The 17425-nt window shown below is 41.6% G+C and overlaps 1 protein-coding gene and 1 long non-coding RNA gene across 3 annotated transcripts; one reads left to right on the forward strand and one right to left on the reverse strand.

The window, feature by feature from the left end:
• Positions 1 to 465: 465 nt before the first annotated feature.
• Positions 466 to 13832, reverse strand: LOC140403651 (uncharacterized). Of its 2 annotated transcripts, XR_011938373.1 has the most exons (4): positions 13692 to 13832; positions 6460 to 6731; positions 1320 to 1459; positions 466 to 1140 (listed from the first exon to the last, which is right to left on the reverse strand). It is a non-coding gene; the product is annotated as an uncharacterized lncRNA (long non-coding RNA). The 2 variants fall into 2 exon arrangements; XR_011938371.1 differs by having other exon boundaries at positions 466 to 1459; positions 13692 to 13830.
• A 46-nt stretch (positions 13833 to 13878) lies between these two features.
• Positions 13879 to 16253, forward strand: six6a (SIX homeobox 6a). Its single transcript, XM_072491794.1, has 2 exons — positions 13879 to 14737; positions 15581 to 16253. Exons 1-2 carry the CDS (start codon positions 14166 to 14168, stop codon positions 15759 to 15761), a joined length of 753 nt encoding a protein of 250 aa, XP_072347895.1. The 5' UTR covers positions 13879 to 14165; the 3' UTR covers positions 15762 to 16253.
• The last annotated feature ends 1172 nt before the right edge of the window (positions 16254 to 17425 follow it).

The following is a 17425-nucleotide window of genomic DNA, read 5'->3' on the forward strand; positions in this document are numbered from 1 at the left end:
CAAGGGCAGCCTTTGTGGGACTGACAGCATCAGTAATATTATTACATCTGTAAGGAATTGGAGAAAGAGAGACCTACAATCAGTTTGGGCTTCCACCCCGGGACCCACAAGTCCCCCAGGCCTCCCCCATCTTTAGTGTCCCACCTTCCCTCAGAGTGGCATCCACCAAGCCACTTGTGCTGGAAAACCTCACTCTGCACACTCACCCCTGACCAGATCAGGAGCCCCTAGACCCCAGACCTCTGCTGGGAACATTACAGAGGCTGTGCTCAAGTGCCCTCCCCTGATCCACACACTTACCCTTTGGTCATGAGGATATCCCCAGTGCTGAAGCCCATTTCTTGAGTGTTTGATTGTTGACTGCTGCCTCTATGGTACTGACGCTTCTAGAGCTCAGGCAAAGTGTTCCAGCTTCAATGTTTGATTGAAATGCAATGCAATAATCATTGTCTGAGACATGGCATGTGTACTCACAAGAAACTACTTGAGAATATTTTGTTTATTAAACGGTAAATAGCAACAAAGGTTTGAAAATCAAATACGCAACATTCCACATATCACACTAACTATTAAACAACAGGAAAAGTCACCATTCCATTTTGGTACCAATACAAAGCTATATTAGCTAATTTTCACAAACAAAGAAACACACAGTACCACCCCCCGCAGTCCATCAACATAAACAGAGGATACGCCTGAGGATGTGTTATCATGTCCAGAACTTTGTCATAGATAGGATCTGGTCATCAATATGTGACTTGTTCCATATATTAGTGCCATTCTCCATCCAGGAGCCAAGGCTGTGCAGGTCCTCCCACATGGCCCAATCTCACCGGAACCAAATTCTGGCATCCACATATTCCACTAGCGCTCAAGGTGCAGTTTAACATACTTGACTTCGAGCGTGTTTAACCTGTGGTGACGGGACAGTTAAATGCAGCACTCATCACACCAGCAACAAAAGCATCAGCAATCTGCAAAAGCATTTCTTCAACGACGTTAGCAGGTGGTCCATTTGGAACAATATCGCACACCAGGTCCCGCAGCGTCTTCTTGCTTCAAACTAAATTGCCCTCTGCACTCGTACATCCCCTTGAGCTGGTGTTCCAGGACCCAGGTATCTTTGAAAAAAATGTCCTTCTTTGCAGGTCCAGAAAAGGAAGGAAACAGCAAAAGCAGTCTTCAGGCATCTGCAGCCACCAAGACCCCAAACAAGACAACCCCTCTGAGGGGTCCCCCACTTTCCTCCACCCCCAACCACTGGGACAGCAACTCCAGTGCCCTTGAGCTGTGTGCCGGAAAGGAAAATGACTACTCACCTCCTCAGTTCTCCTCAGCAGTCATTGCGCCAGCTTCACGATTTTAAAAAGGATTGCTAAACGGCGCCCACTTTATTTTTCACTGGGGAACCAATTAATTCCAGGAGTCCGTTCCATTCGACTTCAATCTCGTTGGTGAGCTGAAAATGAATGCAAATGAGGGTTAATGATATGCTCGCCAAATGAAAAATATATGGATACATCAAGACATAGAGAAACAATAAAGAATTCATAAAGTAGAAATACCCAAAATGTTGTCCGCACAACATACCAAATAGGATGACTAATATACAGTATGGCAAAATTTTGCAGTGCACACATTTTTAAAAATCATTTTCAGGTATCCTAAATAGGAGTCCAATGCAAATATTATGGTATCTTCCTTAAATTAATTTTGGAATGATGTGAAGAACAAAGTGTGGTAAAGAGAATTTTATCATAGGCATTAGAACCATATAATTCCTACAGCGCAGAAGGAGCCATTTGGCCCATTGAGTCTGCACCGACCTACTGAAAGAACAGCATACCTAGGCCCACTCCCCTGCCCTATCCACGTAAACCCACCTAACCTGCACACCATTGGACACTAATGAGCAATTTAGCATGACCAATCCACCTAACCTGTGCTTCTTTGGACTGTGGAAGGAAATTGCAGCACCCGAAGGAAACCCACATAGACATGGGGAAAATGTGCAAACTCCATAAAGTCACCCAAGGTTGGAATTGAACATGGCCCCTGGTGCTGTGAGGCATCAGTGCTAACCACTGTGCAACATTTCCACCCTTCTTAATGATTCTATAATGATTGGCAACAATGACTGGCTTTCAGTAAAGTTAGGATGAGGAAAGATATAATCAAATGTTTTAAATAATAGAATCATAGAATCCCTACCATGCAGAATGGGCTAGTTCGGCCCATCGAGTCCGCACCAACCCTCTGAAAGACCACCCTACCAAGCCCACTCCCCCACCTACCCCCATAACCCCACCTAACCCACACAGCTTTGGACACTAAGGGGCAATTTAGCATGGCCAATCCACCTAAGACCTGCACATCTTTCAACTGTGGGAGGATACCGGAGGACCCAGGGGAAACCCACGCTGTCACGGAGAGAACGTGCAAACTCCACACAGACAATGACCCAAGGCTGGAATCGAACCCGGGTCCTTGGTGCTGTGAGGCAGCAGTGCTAACCACTGTGCCATCATGCTATTTATATAATGAAGTATGTAAATAGCTTTCTATCTGAATCGAGAATGTCAGACAAGAGAAAATCCTTTATAAATGAAAAAGTTTGAATTTCGAATAAATTCCTCCTTTGGGGCAAAATGTGTAGATTAAGCTATTACCTAATGCAGAAAATTAGTATTATTTCCAAAGGATCCTGGTTTCATGAATGACAGAATCATATATTTACAGGTGGATAAACAAATAGAATTTTCCAGATCCATTGATTCTTCTGTATTTCTGAAACCTCATATTAGCGACAGGAAGTCAAGGTTGTGAACATAATTTGTTATGGAAGCTACAAGTGAAGGCATTCATTTTAGCACAATGGGCTTTTAACCTTCCTTGGTCACCACTATGTAAACATCATCAAAATACTTTCTGTGCACCAGTACATTTTAAAATGCACAATGCTAATTCATGATTTCATGTCACACTAGTTGTGGTATCTACAATGATAGTTGTGGATCTAGGATATGGTTTAAAATTGTCATCAAGCACCCATGTCAGTCTTAGTGAAATGGTGATGTGTTGATTTTTTAATTAATATAATGCTTGAGTCAACCACATATAAGTGTAATTAATACTTGTGATAATATGCATAATGTAAGTTTGTACATAATGTTATGCACAATCTCCGACTGCTAGGTGGCATTGCAAACCCATCACATCACCATGTGGGAACCTGGATTGTAGTTTTAGGGTATGGGAGAATGAGAGGATAGAGGTCAGGAGCACAGATTTGATGTCGCAGGAGGGGGCCAGTGTTCAGGTAGGTGGTTTGAAGTGTGTCTACTTCAATGCCAGGAGTATACGAAATAAGGTAGGGGAACTGGCAGCATGGGTTGGTACCTGGGACTTCGATGTTGTGGCCATTTTGGAGACATGGATAGAGCAGGGACAGGAATGGATGTTGCAGGTTCCGGGGTTTAGGTGTTTTAGTAAGCTCAGAGAAGGAGGCAAAAGAGGGGGAGGTGTGGCGCTGCTAGTCAAGAGCAGTATTACGGTGGCGGAGAGGATGCTAGATGGGGACTCATCTTCCGAGGTAGTATGGCCTGAGGTTAGAAACAGGAAAGGAGAGGTCACCCTGTTGGGGGTTTTCTATAGGCCTCCAAATAGTTCTAGGGATGTAGAGGAAAGGATGGTGAGGATGATCCTGGATGAGAGCGAAAGTAACAGGGTAGTAATTATGGGAGACTTTAACTTTCCAAATATTGACTGGAAAAGATATAGTTCGAGTACATTAGATGGGTCGTTTTTTGTACAGTGTGTGCAGGAGGGTTTCCTGACACAATATGTTGACAGGCCAACAAGAGGAGAGGCCACGTTGGATTTGGTTTTGGGTAATGAACCAGGCAAGGTGTTGGATTTGGAGGTAGGAGAGCACTTTGGGGACAGTGACCACAATTCGGTGACGTTTATGTTAGTGATGGAAAGGGATAAGTATACACCGCAGGGCAAGAGTCATAGCTGGGGGAAGGGCAATTATGATGCCATTAGACGTGACTTGGGGGGGATAGGTTGGAGAAGTAGGCTGCAAGTATTGGGCACACTGGATAAGTGGAGCTTGTTCAAGGATCAGCTACTGCGTGTTCTTGATAAGTACGTACCGGTCAGGCAGGGAGGAAGGCGTAGAGCGAGGGAACCGTGGTTTACCAAAGAAGTGGAATCTCTTATTAAGAGGAAGAAGGAGGCCTATGTGAAGATGAGGTGTGAAGTTTCAGTTGGGGCGATGGATAGTTACAAGGTAGCGAGGAAGGATCTAAAGAGAGAGCTAAGACGAGCAAGGAGGGGACATGAGAAGTATTTGGCAGGTAGGATCAAGGAAAACCCAAAACCTTTCTATAGGTATGTCAGGAATAAGCGAATGACTAGGGTAAGAGTAGGACCAGTCAAGGACAGGGATTGGAAGTTGTGTGTGGAGTCTGAAGAGATAGGCGAGATACTAAATGAATATTTTCGTCAGTATTCACTCAGGAAAAAGATAATGTTGTGGAGGAGAATGCTGAGCTCCAGGTAAATAGATTAGATGGCATTGAGGTACGTAGGGAAGAGGTGTTGGCAATCCTGGACAGGCTGGAAATAAATAAGTCCCTGGGGCCTGATGAGATTTATCCTAGGATTCTCTGGGATGCCAGGGAAGAGATTGCTGGACCTTTGGCTTTGATTTTTATGTCATCATTGGCTACAGGAATAGTGCCAGAGGACTGGAGGATAGCAAATGTGGTCCCTTTGTTCAAAAAGGGGAGCATGGACAACCCCGGCAACTATAGACCGGTGAGCCTCACGTCTGTAATGGGTAAAGTCTTGGAGGGGATTAAAAGAGACAAGATTTATAATCATCTAGATAGGAATAATATGATCAGGGATAGTCAGCATGGCTTTGTGAAGGGTAGGTCATGCCTCACAAACCTTATCGAGTTCTTTGAGAAGGTGACTGAACAGGTAGACGAGGGTAGAGCAGTTGATGAGGTATATATGGATTTCAGTAAAGCGTTTGATAAGGTTCCCCACGGTAGGCTATTGCAGAAAATACGGAAGCTGGGGATTGAGGGTGATTTAGAGATGTGGATCAGAAATTGGCTAGCTGAAAGACAGAGGGTGGTGGTTGATGGGAAATGTTCAGAATGGAGTTCAGTTACAAGTGGAGTACCACAAGGATCTGTTCTGGGGCCATTGCTGTTTGTCATTTTTATCAATGACCTAGAGGAAGGCGCAGAAGGGTGGGTGAGTAAATTTGCAGACGACACTAAAGTTGGTGGTGTTGTCGACAGTGCGGAAGGATGTAGCAGGTTACAGAGGGACATAGATAAGCTGCAGAGCTGGGCTGAGAGGTGGCAAATTGAGTTTAATGTAGAGAAGTGTGAGGTGATTCACTTTGGAAGGAATAACAGGAATGCGGAATATTTGGCTAATGGTAAAGTTCTTGGAAGTGTGGATGAGCAGAGGGATCTAGGTGTCCATGTACATAGATCCCTGAAAGTTGCCACCCAGGTTGATAGGGTTGTGAAGAAGGCCTATGGAGTGTTGGCCTTTATTGGTAGAGGGATTGAGTTCCGGAGTCAGGAGGTCATGTTGCAGCTGTACAAAACTCTGGTACGGCCGCATTTGGAGTATTGCGTACAGTTCTGGTCACCGCATTATAGGAAGGACGTGGAGGCTTTGGAGCGGGTGCAGAGGAGATTTACCAGGATGTTGCCTGGTATGGAGGGAAAATCTTATGAGGAAAGGCTGATGGACTTGAGGTTGTTTTTGTTGGAGAGAAGAAGGTTAAGTGGAGACTTAATAGAGGCATACAAAATGATCAGGGGGTTAGATAGGGTGGACAGTGAGAGCCTTCTCCCGCGGATGGAAATGGCTGGCACGAGGGGACATAGCTTTAAACTGAGGGGTAATAGATATAGGACAGAGGTCAGAGGTAGGTTCTTTACGCAAAGAGTGGTGAGGCCGTGGAATGCCCTACCTGCAACAGTAGTGAACTCACCAACATTGAGGGCATTTAAAAGTTATTGGATAAGCATGTGGATGATAATGGCATAGTGTAGGTTAGATGGCTTTTGTTTCGGTGCAACATCGTGGGCCGAAGGGCCTGTACTGCGCTGTATCGTTCTATGTTCTCTGTTCTATGATCTGCGATTGGGAGTTAGTCGTGCTGGGAGATAAACATATTTCCACAAGAGTTGTTCAGTGTTAGTTAATTTAGTCTAGTCATCTTACCATGCAGTTTGTTCTATAATAAGTTATTTTAAATTACATGTTCTGTGGTTTATCATTCACTTTGGCCAGTCAACAGAACATGACTTGGTACCAGGATTGATGATTTAGCCAGAACTTGAAGATTCTGTAAAGAAAATTCGAACCACTGAAGATAACTCTGCAGGATAAGAAAGAAAACAAATCTTTGCGACTAACCTTGCAAGCAACTGGCATCTTGTGCTCAATGCGTGGTAAATCTTCAAAGCCTGAAATGGAAGATATCAAGGCACCTCAACAGCTTCGGTTTACCGGTAATGTAGACAAAAAAGGAGGGTGGCAAGCCAAGCCCGTTGCAAGGCATATCACGTTGCTGCTCACTGTAGCAGGTCCCCAAGCAATTGAGATCTTCAATACTTCACAATTTGAAGACGAGGCTGACAGCAAAAGCTTCAAAGAAGTGCTTAAAAGATTCGATCAGCATTGCTCCCCTAGGAAAAAAACAAAACCATTGAGTGCTATAAATTCCATATGTGCACGCAGAACGCAGAAGAGGTTTTCGATAACTTCCTCACTGACTTGCGATTGAAAGCGCAGTCATGGTTTGCACATTCTCTCCGTGTTTGCGTGGGTTTCACCCCCACAACCTAAAGATGTGCGGGCTAGGTGGATTGGCCACGCTAAATTGTCCCTCAATTGGAAAAATGAATTGTGTACTCTAAATTTATTTTTAAAAAGCGCAGTCGCGCAACTTCGGCACACTCCAGTCGCAGATGATAGTTTTTGAAATCTCCAATACGAAAGTAGGCTGTTCAAATATGTAACGCTAATGAGCTTGCTGCAAAGCAGTTGGACACGTAGTTTTGGTGCGAAGGCTGAAGAGGTGGCAGAGGTCATTAATGTGGTGATGCAGCTAAATAAGAAATGTGCTCCCAGTGCGGGCGGCCATTTTGAGCAGCCCACCCAGTTATAGCGTGTTCCTACTTTCGCAGATGAATATTAGAAGCAGTGTTCACAGTACATGGATGGAAATAAAAGAATATCGTCTTACTGTATAGGAAAACAAAATGAATTAAGATGTGCAAATGGAAGTAATACAATTGGTCTGCTAAAAAGTAGCCAATATGTCAAACTGAAGTCTGTGAGGGCTTAGTGTGAAAGTGTGAACGGTACCCGTACTGGTTGAGGTTGTCCACGAAGGTCCCGCCTTCTCAACCTTGCCCCTCGAATGAGATGCGATGACCGTCAGGTTAAATTACCAGCAGTCAGCTCGCTCTCAAAAAAGACGAAAGCGGCTTATGGTCCTCGCGGACTATGGCACCTTTCATTTCACGTTACATGGAACTATGGAAAACTACGATAAAAGTGTCGGCTGTTATTCGGATGTTATTTTTGTTGGACTGGATTTGTCCATAAGTGCTTTTGTCCGTCTTTCAGCATTAAAGAGAAGACAGAGGCAATGTGATATTTGGACACCTGTTTAGTCTTTTTTGAAAATGACAACTAATTGACCAAAGGACAAAGATTATTTTATACAGTGGTATAGTAGATCACTGCTCTGCATTCATCAAATATATACTGATAATTTCAAAAATAGATTTAGAACTTAACTAAAATAGTTATTTCCTTTGTAAGTTTGAGGGAATGTTTTTGTCTAGTGTTGAGAAATGAAACGGCTTTCCATGTTTTACCCATAATTAATACGTTATAAGAACTGTAAGAGAGGCGGAATAGAGCCTAATTGCAATCTAAATATCAGCAACGCCAGAAAATTCATTCCAACAATTCGGGCTGGCGTTTATACATAACCGACATAAATCAAAAATCCCAAGAACGTAACTGAACTTACAAACCTGCTAACATACAAATAAACGGACGGGCAGTGGCCGTTGTACTTACTAAGGCAATGTTCCATTGTGAGCTTTACTGCTAATTTATTTTAAACCTGGTTTGCTTACCATTCAGTATGTGATCTCAAAAATCCATTTTCCCCGGAGAAAGTGCCACCTAATGACAGAGTATGCGACATAAAACCAACTTGTTGCATTGGCGGGTGTATCAATTATTTTGCATTAAGTAAAGATTGGTCGATAAATCAATTTTCAAGAAAACAAGATAGCAGAGGTGTCGAAATTTAATTATGAAGAGCAACAGCTATTTTATCAAGGAACACAAAGGGTTGACGAGAAAAGTGAAAAGCCAAGGTCAGGTCACCACTGCGGTTGAAAAGAGAGAAAAAAAGATTGATATACTTTCTTGTTTTTGTTTATTTGCTTACATTTATTTTCTAAAGGATAGGTTAGCTGAAATTATTTGAATTATTTCAGAGTTCAATTTTGTAAAGCAACTATGATTACCTCTCTTGTTTATTATAGTTTTTAATCTCGAACTGTGCCATTTATAAACGTCTTACTCAGGATCAGGACGCGTCTTACTTTCCGAAATAGCTCGCCTGTGTAAAGCAGGATTTTAAATTAATGTTTCCATGGTTGCCTCCGTACTTTTCTCAGCTGCTTTATAACCACAGATTCTAAAGTTCCCAGAGACTGACTGTGTGACAGACAATAAGTGTCCACTGGAATCAGAATTATTTATTAATTGTTTTTTTTAGTTAAGTAAACATTTTGATTTGTGAATTTGTTATTATCGAAGATAATTATTGTGGTAGCGCGCCATAATTTATGTTTGAATGGAGGTTGAAGACAATCCCAGATTTCGATTATACGAAGGCTAAATGTAAACGGTCAAACTGCTTGGATACATTTTCCGGAAACTCGGATTCCTAAAACGGTACGTTTATTGCGTTTAACAGGTGGTCTTTTTCTTGAAACATTTCAGTGAAAAAAACCTCAACAAACTCGGAAGTACAATTTACTTGCAGAAACGCCCTCTTTTTACATGAACGTTTTGATCACCATAAGACCAGTAAAAATATAACAAAGGCGATATTTAATAATAGTCCTGTAAAATGGGAATGATAGTGCGAAAATGTCATATTACGAAAATTCAAACAATCGCGTACTTTTTAATAAAGTTAATACATTTAATTACCAGAGAATTGTTTTTAAAATGTATCTGATTTTAGCAGTGTGCACAGCAACAGTTGATGACCTGAACTGGTTTCTCAAACCCTCAATGCCAGTTCAAACTTGGCGGAAGTACTCATCGTGAGATACTTTGGCTTTTGCAGTCCCAAGACATATTTCTAACTGGGCTGGGTGTTTGGCAGTAAATGCCTGCGGGTAAGGCACCTTACATCTTTACATCCTCTTGAGAATGGTGGCGATCTCCCAAGCATAAAGGAAAGAGGAAGGGTGATTGGTGCGTTTTGCTCCGACGTTGGAGGCTGTAAGCCGGACAGTGCTGAAATCGGTCACGGCCTTTGCAACATCCGGAGGAGCAGACCCGATTCGAAACAATATATGTGTGTCGACGATATGACAATCGCAGTTAGCCGAAACAAGCGACAAGGTTGGAAAAAGTATTTGCATATAACAGTGGTTGGATGGCCAATACAGGTGGCAGGCGTGCTGGGTAGTAGCTTAGGTTCTCAGCCCAATATTGTTTTACTTATTTACGGCATGCGAGGAACTTTAGTCATCTTTAACATAGAACCTTTGATACTTTCTAAAGATTGTTGAATGCATTGCTATATTTGTCTCCTAAAATGCGATTGAGACGGTTGCACTAATTTTGGGGGAATATAAACTTCATATGATTTAGAGTGGAGACAAACGATTCCTTGCACGCGTTTATTGTCTATCAGTTCTTAAGATACAGCTCTCCCTTTGATAATAAATATTCTTTATTGTCACAAGTAGGCTTACATTAACACTGCAATGAAGTTACTGTGAAAAATCCCCCAGGAACCTTTTGTACTTTTGCATTAGTTGTGATAGTGTTGATGGAAAAAGTCTGTCGGGTGTATCAGTCTACACTTCTTCGATTGTGTATACTATCAGCACCAATGCCGTCTCCCAAAGACGTTAAATATTAATTTGAAAGATATTTAATTTAATTTCGACGTGCAGTGATTCGCCAACCCATTGCTTAAAATCGATCAAACATTAAAAAATTTCAATACAAACTGTTTTTTCCCCCTATAAAGACACATTTCAAAATATCCAATATAGTATTCGAGGACCTCTCAAACCAGTTAAAGACTGTCCCTGAATTCTGACGAAATGTTATCGATCTAAGTCGCTAACTCTTTTTCCTATCCCCACAGATGCTGCCAGAACCTATTTCCAGCAGTTTGCCGCTTTCAGATTCCCAGTATCCGCGGTATTTTGCTTCCGTCAGGGATTATTTCATGGAGATTGCGAAATTTATTCTGTGATTGTCATGGTCCTAGTAAGAAAAGATGTACCTGTTTCTAATCAAATACTTTTATTACTGAAAACAAAAAAACGTTGTGTGGTGTCAGTTTAATCATTTGAATTCTGTTTTTAAAAACCTGGAAATAATGAAGCTGGTATCAGTAAAAGTGGCCATGAATCTGCTAGATTTTCCTAAAATCCCAACTCAATAAATGCTTGATTCATATCCTTCAGGGATGAAAACCTGACATACTCACTAGGTCTGGCCTATATGAGAATCCAGCCCCACACCAATGCAGATAATTAACCCTTAATTGCCATTTGAAGAGGCCCTGCAAGGCATTCAGGTTTATCACTACTTCCCAATTCAACTAGGAATGGGCAATACCCGAGTCTTTGCAGTGAGTCCACATCCTGCGAATGAATGCAAATAAACAAGTATATGTGTGGCACTGTTGAATAGAAATATTACTGCCATTCCTGGAGAAGGCTTGGGCATTTTCCACTGTAATATTACCTTACAGCAGGGGCAGTAAAACCCTTTCTGAGATTACATATATTTTAAAACATTTAACCTTTATAAACTAGCATGTGTCAAATTCATTTTGACATCCTTGAAAAAAACAGCAAATATGTTAATTGTTAAATATGTTAGTTAGGCCAGTGAAGTAGAATCTTCCACAATCTGCGCACATTTCCAAAGAGAATTCGTCCATATTATACTTAGTCACTAAAATGTCGCTCACAGATATTATCCAGATCGAGTAGATTCTTCTCGTGATACTATGATGTTATTATCCCAGTTGATTTTTTAAATCAGTCGCCCAAGACTTAGAGCATAGTCCGCTATGTTTATGAATTTGAATAACCTTCCACTCCCAGTCTGAGGTGATGCAGCTTTTACAGACGATATTTAATGTATGCACCGGTGCACACAGTTTATGAAACTGTCAGGTTGCATTTTCCAAATCCGTTGAGAAGGAAGATACATAGCAATAGCAACGTATTGCATTTATATAGCACACTTAATCAGTAAAACGTGCTTCACCGGAATGTTACCAAACAAGCTGAATATAATTCCGCGCCATATGATGAATTCTTAATGCCATAAATAAGTGTTAAATTAAATAAGTTAGTCTATGTTTATTTTTTTATTGCACGGAAAGACATCGCTATATTTGAATAATCTCTGCAAAGGTGGGTTGTTTTTGTAGCCATCTATAATGAGAAGGTCAATAAAGATTAGCTCAATGATTTTTGGTAGTTAGATCACACAAGATATATGTTCCAATGTGATCGATTTAACTAAGATTGTTATATGCCGAACATATATGCACGCATCTTTAAATCAACCTCACCTTTATTATTTTCACGTGTTTGTGCAGAAATACTGCTGAGCAATGGAGTCATCCAATGTGCGCCAATAATTCAGTTCAGCGACTTGGAATATCTTTTTGTTGCAGCGCAGAAACATTCACACTGGGATGTTATATTGCTACTGTTATTTTGCTACAAGCTTTCTGGCGCAAACTGGCTACGTATTATAGCAGATTAAATTGATGCTTTCTGACAAGTGAGTACAGAGAGCATTTTATTTGCTTGGCTGATACAGTACCGATTGTAAACGTGTGGAAATAACGTACGCAATAAAAAGGCGCAGAACGCCAATTATTATCACATCGTAATCCAATTCTTTAAAAATGCAAGTAATCCTCATTACAATGGGCCTTCAATCGAGAAAAATTTAATTTTACCTCCAAATTAAAAATGATGAAACATATATGAAAGCATATATGACGCATTTTACACGTTTCTTGATAGATGTAAAATATTTTGTGTTTGTTGCATTATTAAAGGCCCTCTCGGTATTAAACGTGGTTCATATGAACCAATATTTCTCGTGTACTTTAAAGCATGCTCATTTTATCTTTCAAAAAGCAGCGCTTCCACCAATCATCATAATCCCGCTGAAGTGTGTTCAATTTGGTGGTGAATTAAAAAAATCTTTATCCTCTTGGAAAATCACCATCATGAACCCGAAGCCGTCATGCAGCCACCTTGCTCTAAGGAGGTTGTGTCCTTTTTCAAACCGGGGTTTTATCTTTTCAATAACTGACCGTTTGTTATAGCTGAAACAGTTGCCATGAGACCTGGCGCTTGGCTTTCACGCATCACCGGCTCGCGTCGGACTGTGCAATAGTTTAATGTACAGCCTCGGAAATCACTCGAAATGGCTGCAAGGGATTTCTTCAATTCATACTGTGTGGAACTGCAAAAATATAATCAGGACTCTTAATTTCAAACAAACCGGACCTTTTTTTTAATCCAAAAGCGATTCATTCCATGTAAAGCTTCGGATGTATGTTATGTTTTTTTAATTAACTGGAAGCAGCAACATTCTCCATCTCCGACCCCAACTCCATTCCCCCTCCCCCCTTCCCATTCGGAACTCGAGATGCGAATATTGAACCCAGTGTTAAAGGGGTTACAGCTCCTTGAATTACGTTGCTCAATCTTAAAACAGTCGGTTTAATGGTCAGGTGTAAAGGGAAAGGTATAATTGCAGAAACTCAAATAATGACCAGTGTTCAAAGCATCGTAGATCGTTTACAATAACATTTACTTAAGACTGCATTGAAGATCAATCCGCAGTACATCAATGGGGCAAGTAAAATGATTACATTACATTGAACTTGACTGTTCACCCCAGAAATTCTGTGTCTTATCATCAAAGAAAATGGCAAATTAAATTTGATGAAATGGATCGTATTTATTAGCTGGACTTCAGCTTGTTGAAAATGTGCCAGAATCTGTAAATCACAGACAGCGGGTCTTTCAGCTGATGCTCCAGATTACCGCGTACCAAGTTGACATAAAAATGTTATATCCTAACCGCAGAGCGATTGGGGAATAGATCAAAGCAACGCAATGTTTTACACGTATGGGCATCGTTGCACGTTGCAGATATAAGAAGTAATTTAAAATATAAATACTGAACCGATAATGGAGAGAGCCACATTTTGTCTCATATGTGAATATTTCAGACTGATACGAAGGCTATCACGCTAATCGATATTTGAATATTTGAATCTACATCCGAATCCACCAGCATTATGATCTGCAGACACTCACCGCCCCCCTACCCGGAACTTTTTCTTATCCATGCCGTCAATTTTTAATTTCCTATGTTCTGTTAGATCGATCGTATATAGAAACGAAGATCAGAGTGCTTGCATTTCCAAACAACAGCGCTGCTTCTCAGGAGGTGATGAAATCCTTATCCTTGCTTCTGGTTGATTGGCAAACTTGACAGTGATTGACAGGCAGCCATGGCAACCACATACCGAATCTGCCAAGTCCAATAGAAAATCAGATATGGGATGAATGTGTTCCTCCTTTTAACAGCGGCTCATCATCGAAACTGCAGAGGATCTAACCCTGGCACTTGGAACAACCAAGTTCATATCTGGCGTCTGGGAACCTAACTCGGACGCACCGGCTGCTTGTTTTGCTGGTTGGAAGTCGTTCCGTTGACTTTTATTGTTTGCATTTATCTAGCTTTGCCTTTGATTTACCTCCCCTTCCCACCCCCTCAAAAAAAAATCAATGTTCCAGCTGCCAATTCTGAATTTCAGCCCTCAGCAGGTGGCGGGGGTTTGTGAGACCCTGGAGGAAAGCGGAGACATTGAGCGCCTGGGTCGCTTCCTCTGGTCCCTACCAGTGGCTCCAGCAGCATGCGAGGCGCTCAACAAGAACGAGTCAGTCCTCAGAGCTAGGGCGATCGTGGCATTCCACACGGGCAACTTCCGAGAGCTATATCATCTCCTGGAGAATCACAAGTTCACCAAGGAGTCACACGGCAAGCTGCAGGCCCTTTGGCTGGAAGCGCACTACCAGGAAGCGGAGAAACTGAGGGGCCGTCCCTTGGGTCCTGTGGACAAGTACAGAGTTCGAAAGAAGTTTCCCCTACCCAGGACCATCTGGGACGGAGAACAAAAGACTCATTGCTTCAAGGAGAGGACGAGGCATTTATTGAGAGAGTGGTACCTGCAGGACCCCTACCCAAATCCCAGCAAAAAGCGAGAGCTTGCCCAAGCCACCGGACTTACACCTACACAAGTGGGTAACTGGTTTAAGAACCGTAGACAAAGGGACAGAGCCGCAGCAGCTAAAAACAGGTCGGTATTATCGGCACAACGTTTTACCTGTCTGTAAATAGTGTGTTGGGTTAAAACAAAAAGGCAGACTGCTTTGTCAACATCAGCTGCAATACATCAAGTAGGGACCAACTGCGATTGAACATTTTAATATCCAAATGATTTTATGGTGTCAGTTTAACAAAATATAAAAGTATCCGTGTTTGTCTTTATGCAATTTGGAAAATCGTCTGTAAGGTGAAAACATCTGTAATTGCATTACATGAATAGGCAAAAAAAATAACCTGAATTGGTTAATATATGGATACTTAGCTGTGTCTGCCCACAGCGGTCTTGTATCTCACCGTGAAGCGGATTCCTGCAAACCATATCTGACAGGGAAATACTTCAAAATTCAGTTTTTGTAACGCGATTGAGTCAAACCTTCCAGATTAACTCTTTGTGTCTCAATAAAGGGGCTGGATTTATTTCCTTAGATTCCTCTGTGAAACACGTGTGTTGGGAGATATTCGATGTTGATAAACGTTAGTGTTACTCTCCTGCCAACTGTTTCCCCTGCCTTTAACACTTTATGAACCAATGCCCCAATCCCAATTGCTTTGAGGGAGCCTTTAGCAGCTTCAGCGTACATATTTGGAAACGCTACCAGTTTTTTTTAAGGCTTAAGTCTTTAAAGTGTTTGATCTGCTTCGTTGTTGACATTGCTGCTCACCTTCCATAGTACAAATCTTCAAAGTGAGAGTCGTGTATTTGATTTTAGCTGCCGGTCTTGAAGTGCGTGTATGTGGGTGTGTGTATGGGTGGACATCCCCCCCCCCCCCGTTTAGATTGTAATTCCTCGTTGTGTTTTCCCCACGAGAACAGGCTGCAGCAGCAGATTCTGTCACAGGCGTCCGTGCGTTCACTGAGCGAGGAAGACGCTGCGGTGGAGCCGCTGGTAGGTGCTTCAAGTCCCGCTGCCAGCCTGTGCAGCGTCTCGGAGAGGAGCAAAGCGGCCACTTCGGCTATCTCCATTACATCGAGCGACAGTGATTGCGACATCTGAGAGGAGTGCCCGCACCCTGAGAGTGCCTCCAAATGCCTGCACAGTGAGTCGAGTACGGACGTCCAGTCGCCACAGTGGAGGACACCAGTCGCCACGACCTCTGAGGAACGGCTGTGCTCCTTTCACGGGCAGAAGACTTTAACGACCACGTTCTTTCAATCAAAAACTGGCTGTTACCTTTCTTTAAAGGATACCTATAGAAAAGAAATGACCGAAGTGATGCCTCCATAACCATTTCTGTCAAGCTGCAAAATTCTGAGCACCTGCCCTGTATCTTCGTGGGTATTTCATGTTGAAAGACGGTGTTATTTTTTTACTTTACTTTAAAGTTTTATATATATATACATATATATGTTTGTTTATCTATTTAAAATAATTGCTTTGTTAGCTTTTTGCATTATTTGTTTGTTCGTTTGTGCACAGTCTGTAGAGTATTATTCATTGGGTAGTGGATACACAGTTTGAAAGATAAATAAAATATTTAACAATGAACATTTTCTTTCCCGAATTTTCGGTTGGTCTGCGTTTTGCTGAATAAATTGTCCTTGTAATTGTAAAGACCTTGGGGGGAGGGGAGAGCGGGGGGGGGTGTTTTACATAAATATTTCGGATTAGCCGAGGAGAATTTCAGATTTAATCTGAATCACCTGGATTTGGAAGGGATCTGTTAATCCGACATTGTTAAAGCCAAGCGCCATGCCACAGGCTGGCTAAACCTCGGGGAGCCGAAACAGCGTTGTATTATACAATTTGACGTTGATCTTTAAATCGCTTGAGCTGTGCTCTTTTTTGCTCGCTCCGATTAATTTCATTTGCGTTTCCCGTATTAGGAAAATGAATGATTCAGTCCTTCGACTTGATTTGACTTTTTTGTCTGCTGCAAAAACACTTAAAAATTAGAGGGATACAAAAGATGTGAACTACACTGCATGCCTTGGCCACGGACAGTTCCGCTTATTGAATAGTGTTAACAGCATAGGCGGCCTGCTTTATAGCTGCAATGGTTGCAATTTGTGTTTACTATAGAGAGTGAAAGATAATTGAAAATATTCACCGCGTATTTTCTTTAACCTTGTAAAGCCTGCTAATGTTTACAATCAGCTGAGCTATTCGGTTATGCGTTTACGGATTTTGAAACGGTATGTAAAATGTAAGGGGGGATTCTGTACCCCAGTAACCATTACAACTGCAAATCGAAGGATTGTCATCAGTCCGAGACAAAATTGCTGTAGAGTAGGACAATGCTCTATTTCAATACCACAAACGTTGTTGTGTAACCTTTTTGAACCGTAAGAAGAGGGTAGCCGTGGATTTCAATTACTTCCATAATTCAGATGATAAAGTTCTAAAACAATACTCGAGTATTAACTCCGAACACCTAACTGCTGAGAAATATTCGAAAATTCCTCTTTGCATTTGATGTAAAGCACCTCAGATGAAAACAGTTCTTCGTACAGCCAAAGTAAATTTAAGCGTTACAGAAAAGGTAAGGTGAAGTTCTATTTTTGTATGAACCATTTAGTGTTGCTTTATTTGTATATGTATTTTATTTAAATTTGTAACATGTCCCACACATGCGGTTTAAACATAACATAACGATACCATTTGAAAATTATCTTTAAATTAGAGGAAACGGGATCTTCATTTGTTCAAATGACCATATT

Source organism: Scyliorhinus torazame, chromosome 2 (genome assembly GCF_047496885.1).
Source record: "Scyliorhinus torazame isolate Kashiwa2021f chromosome 2, sScyTor2.1, whole genome shotgun sequence".
NCBI lineage: Eukaryota > Metazoa > Chordata > Chondrichthyes > Carcharhiniformes > Scyliorhinidae > Scyliorhinus > Scyliorhinus torazame.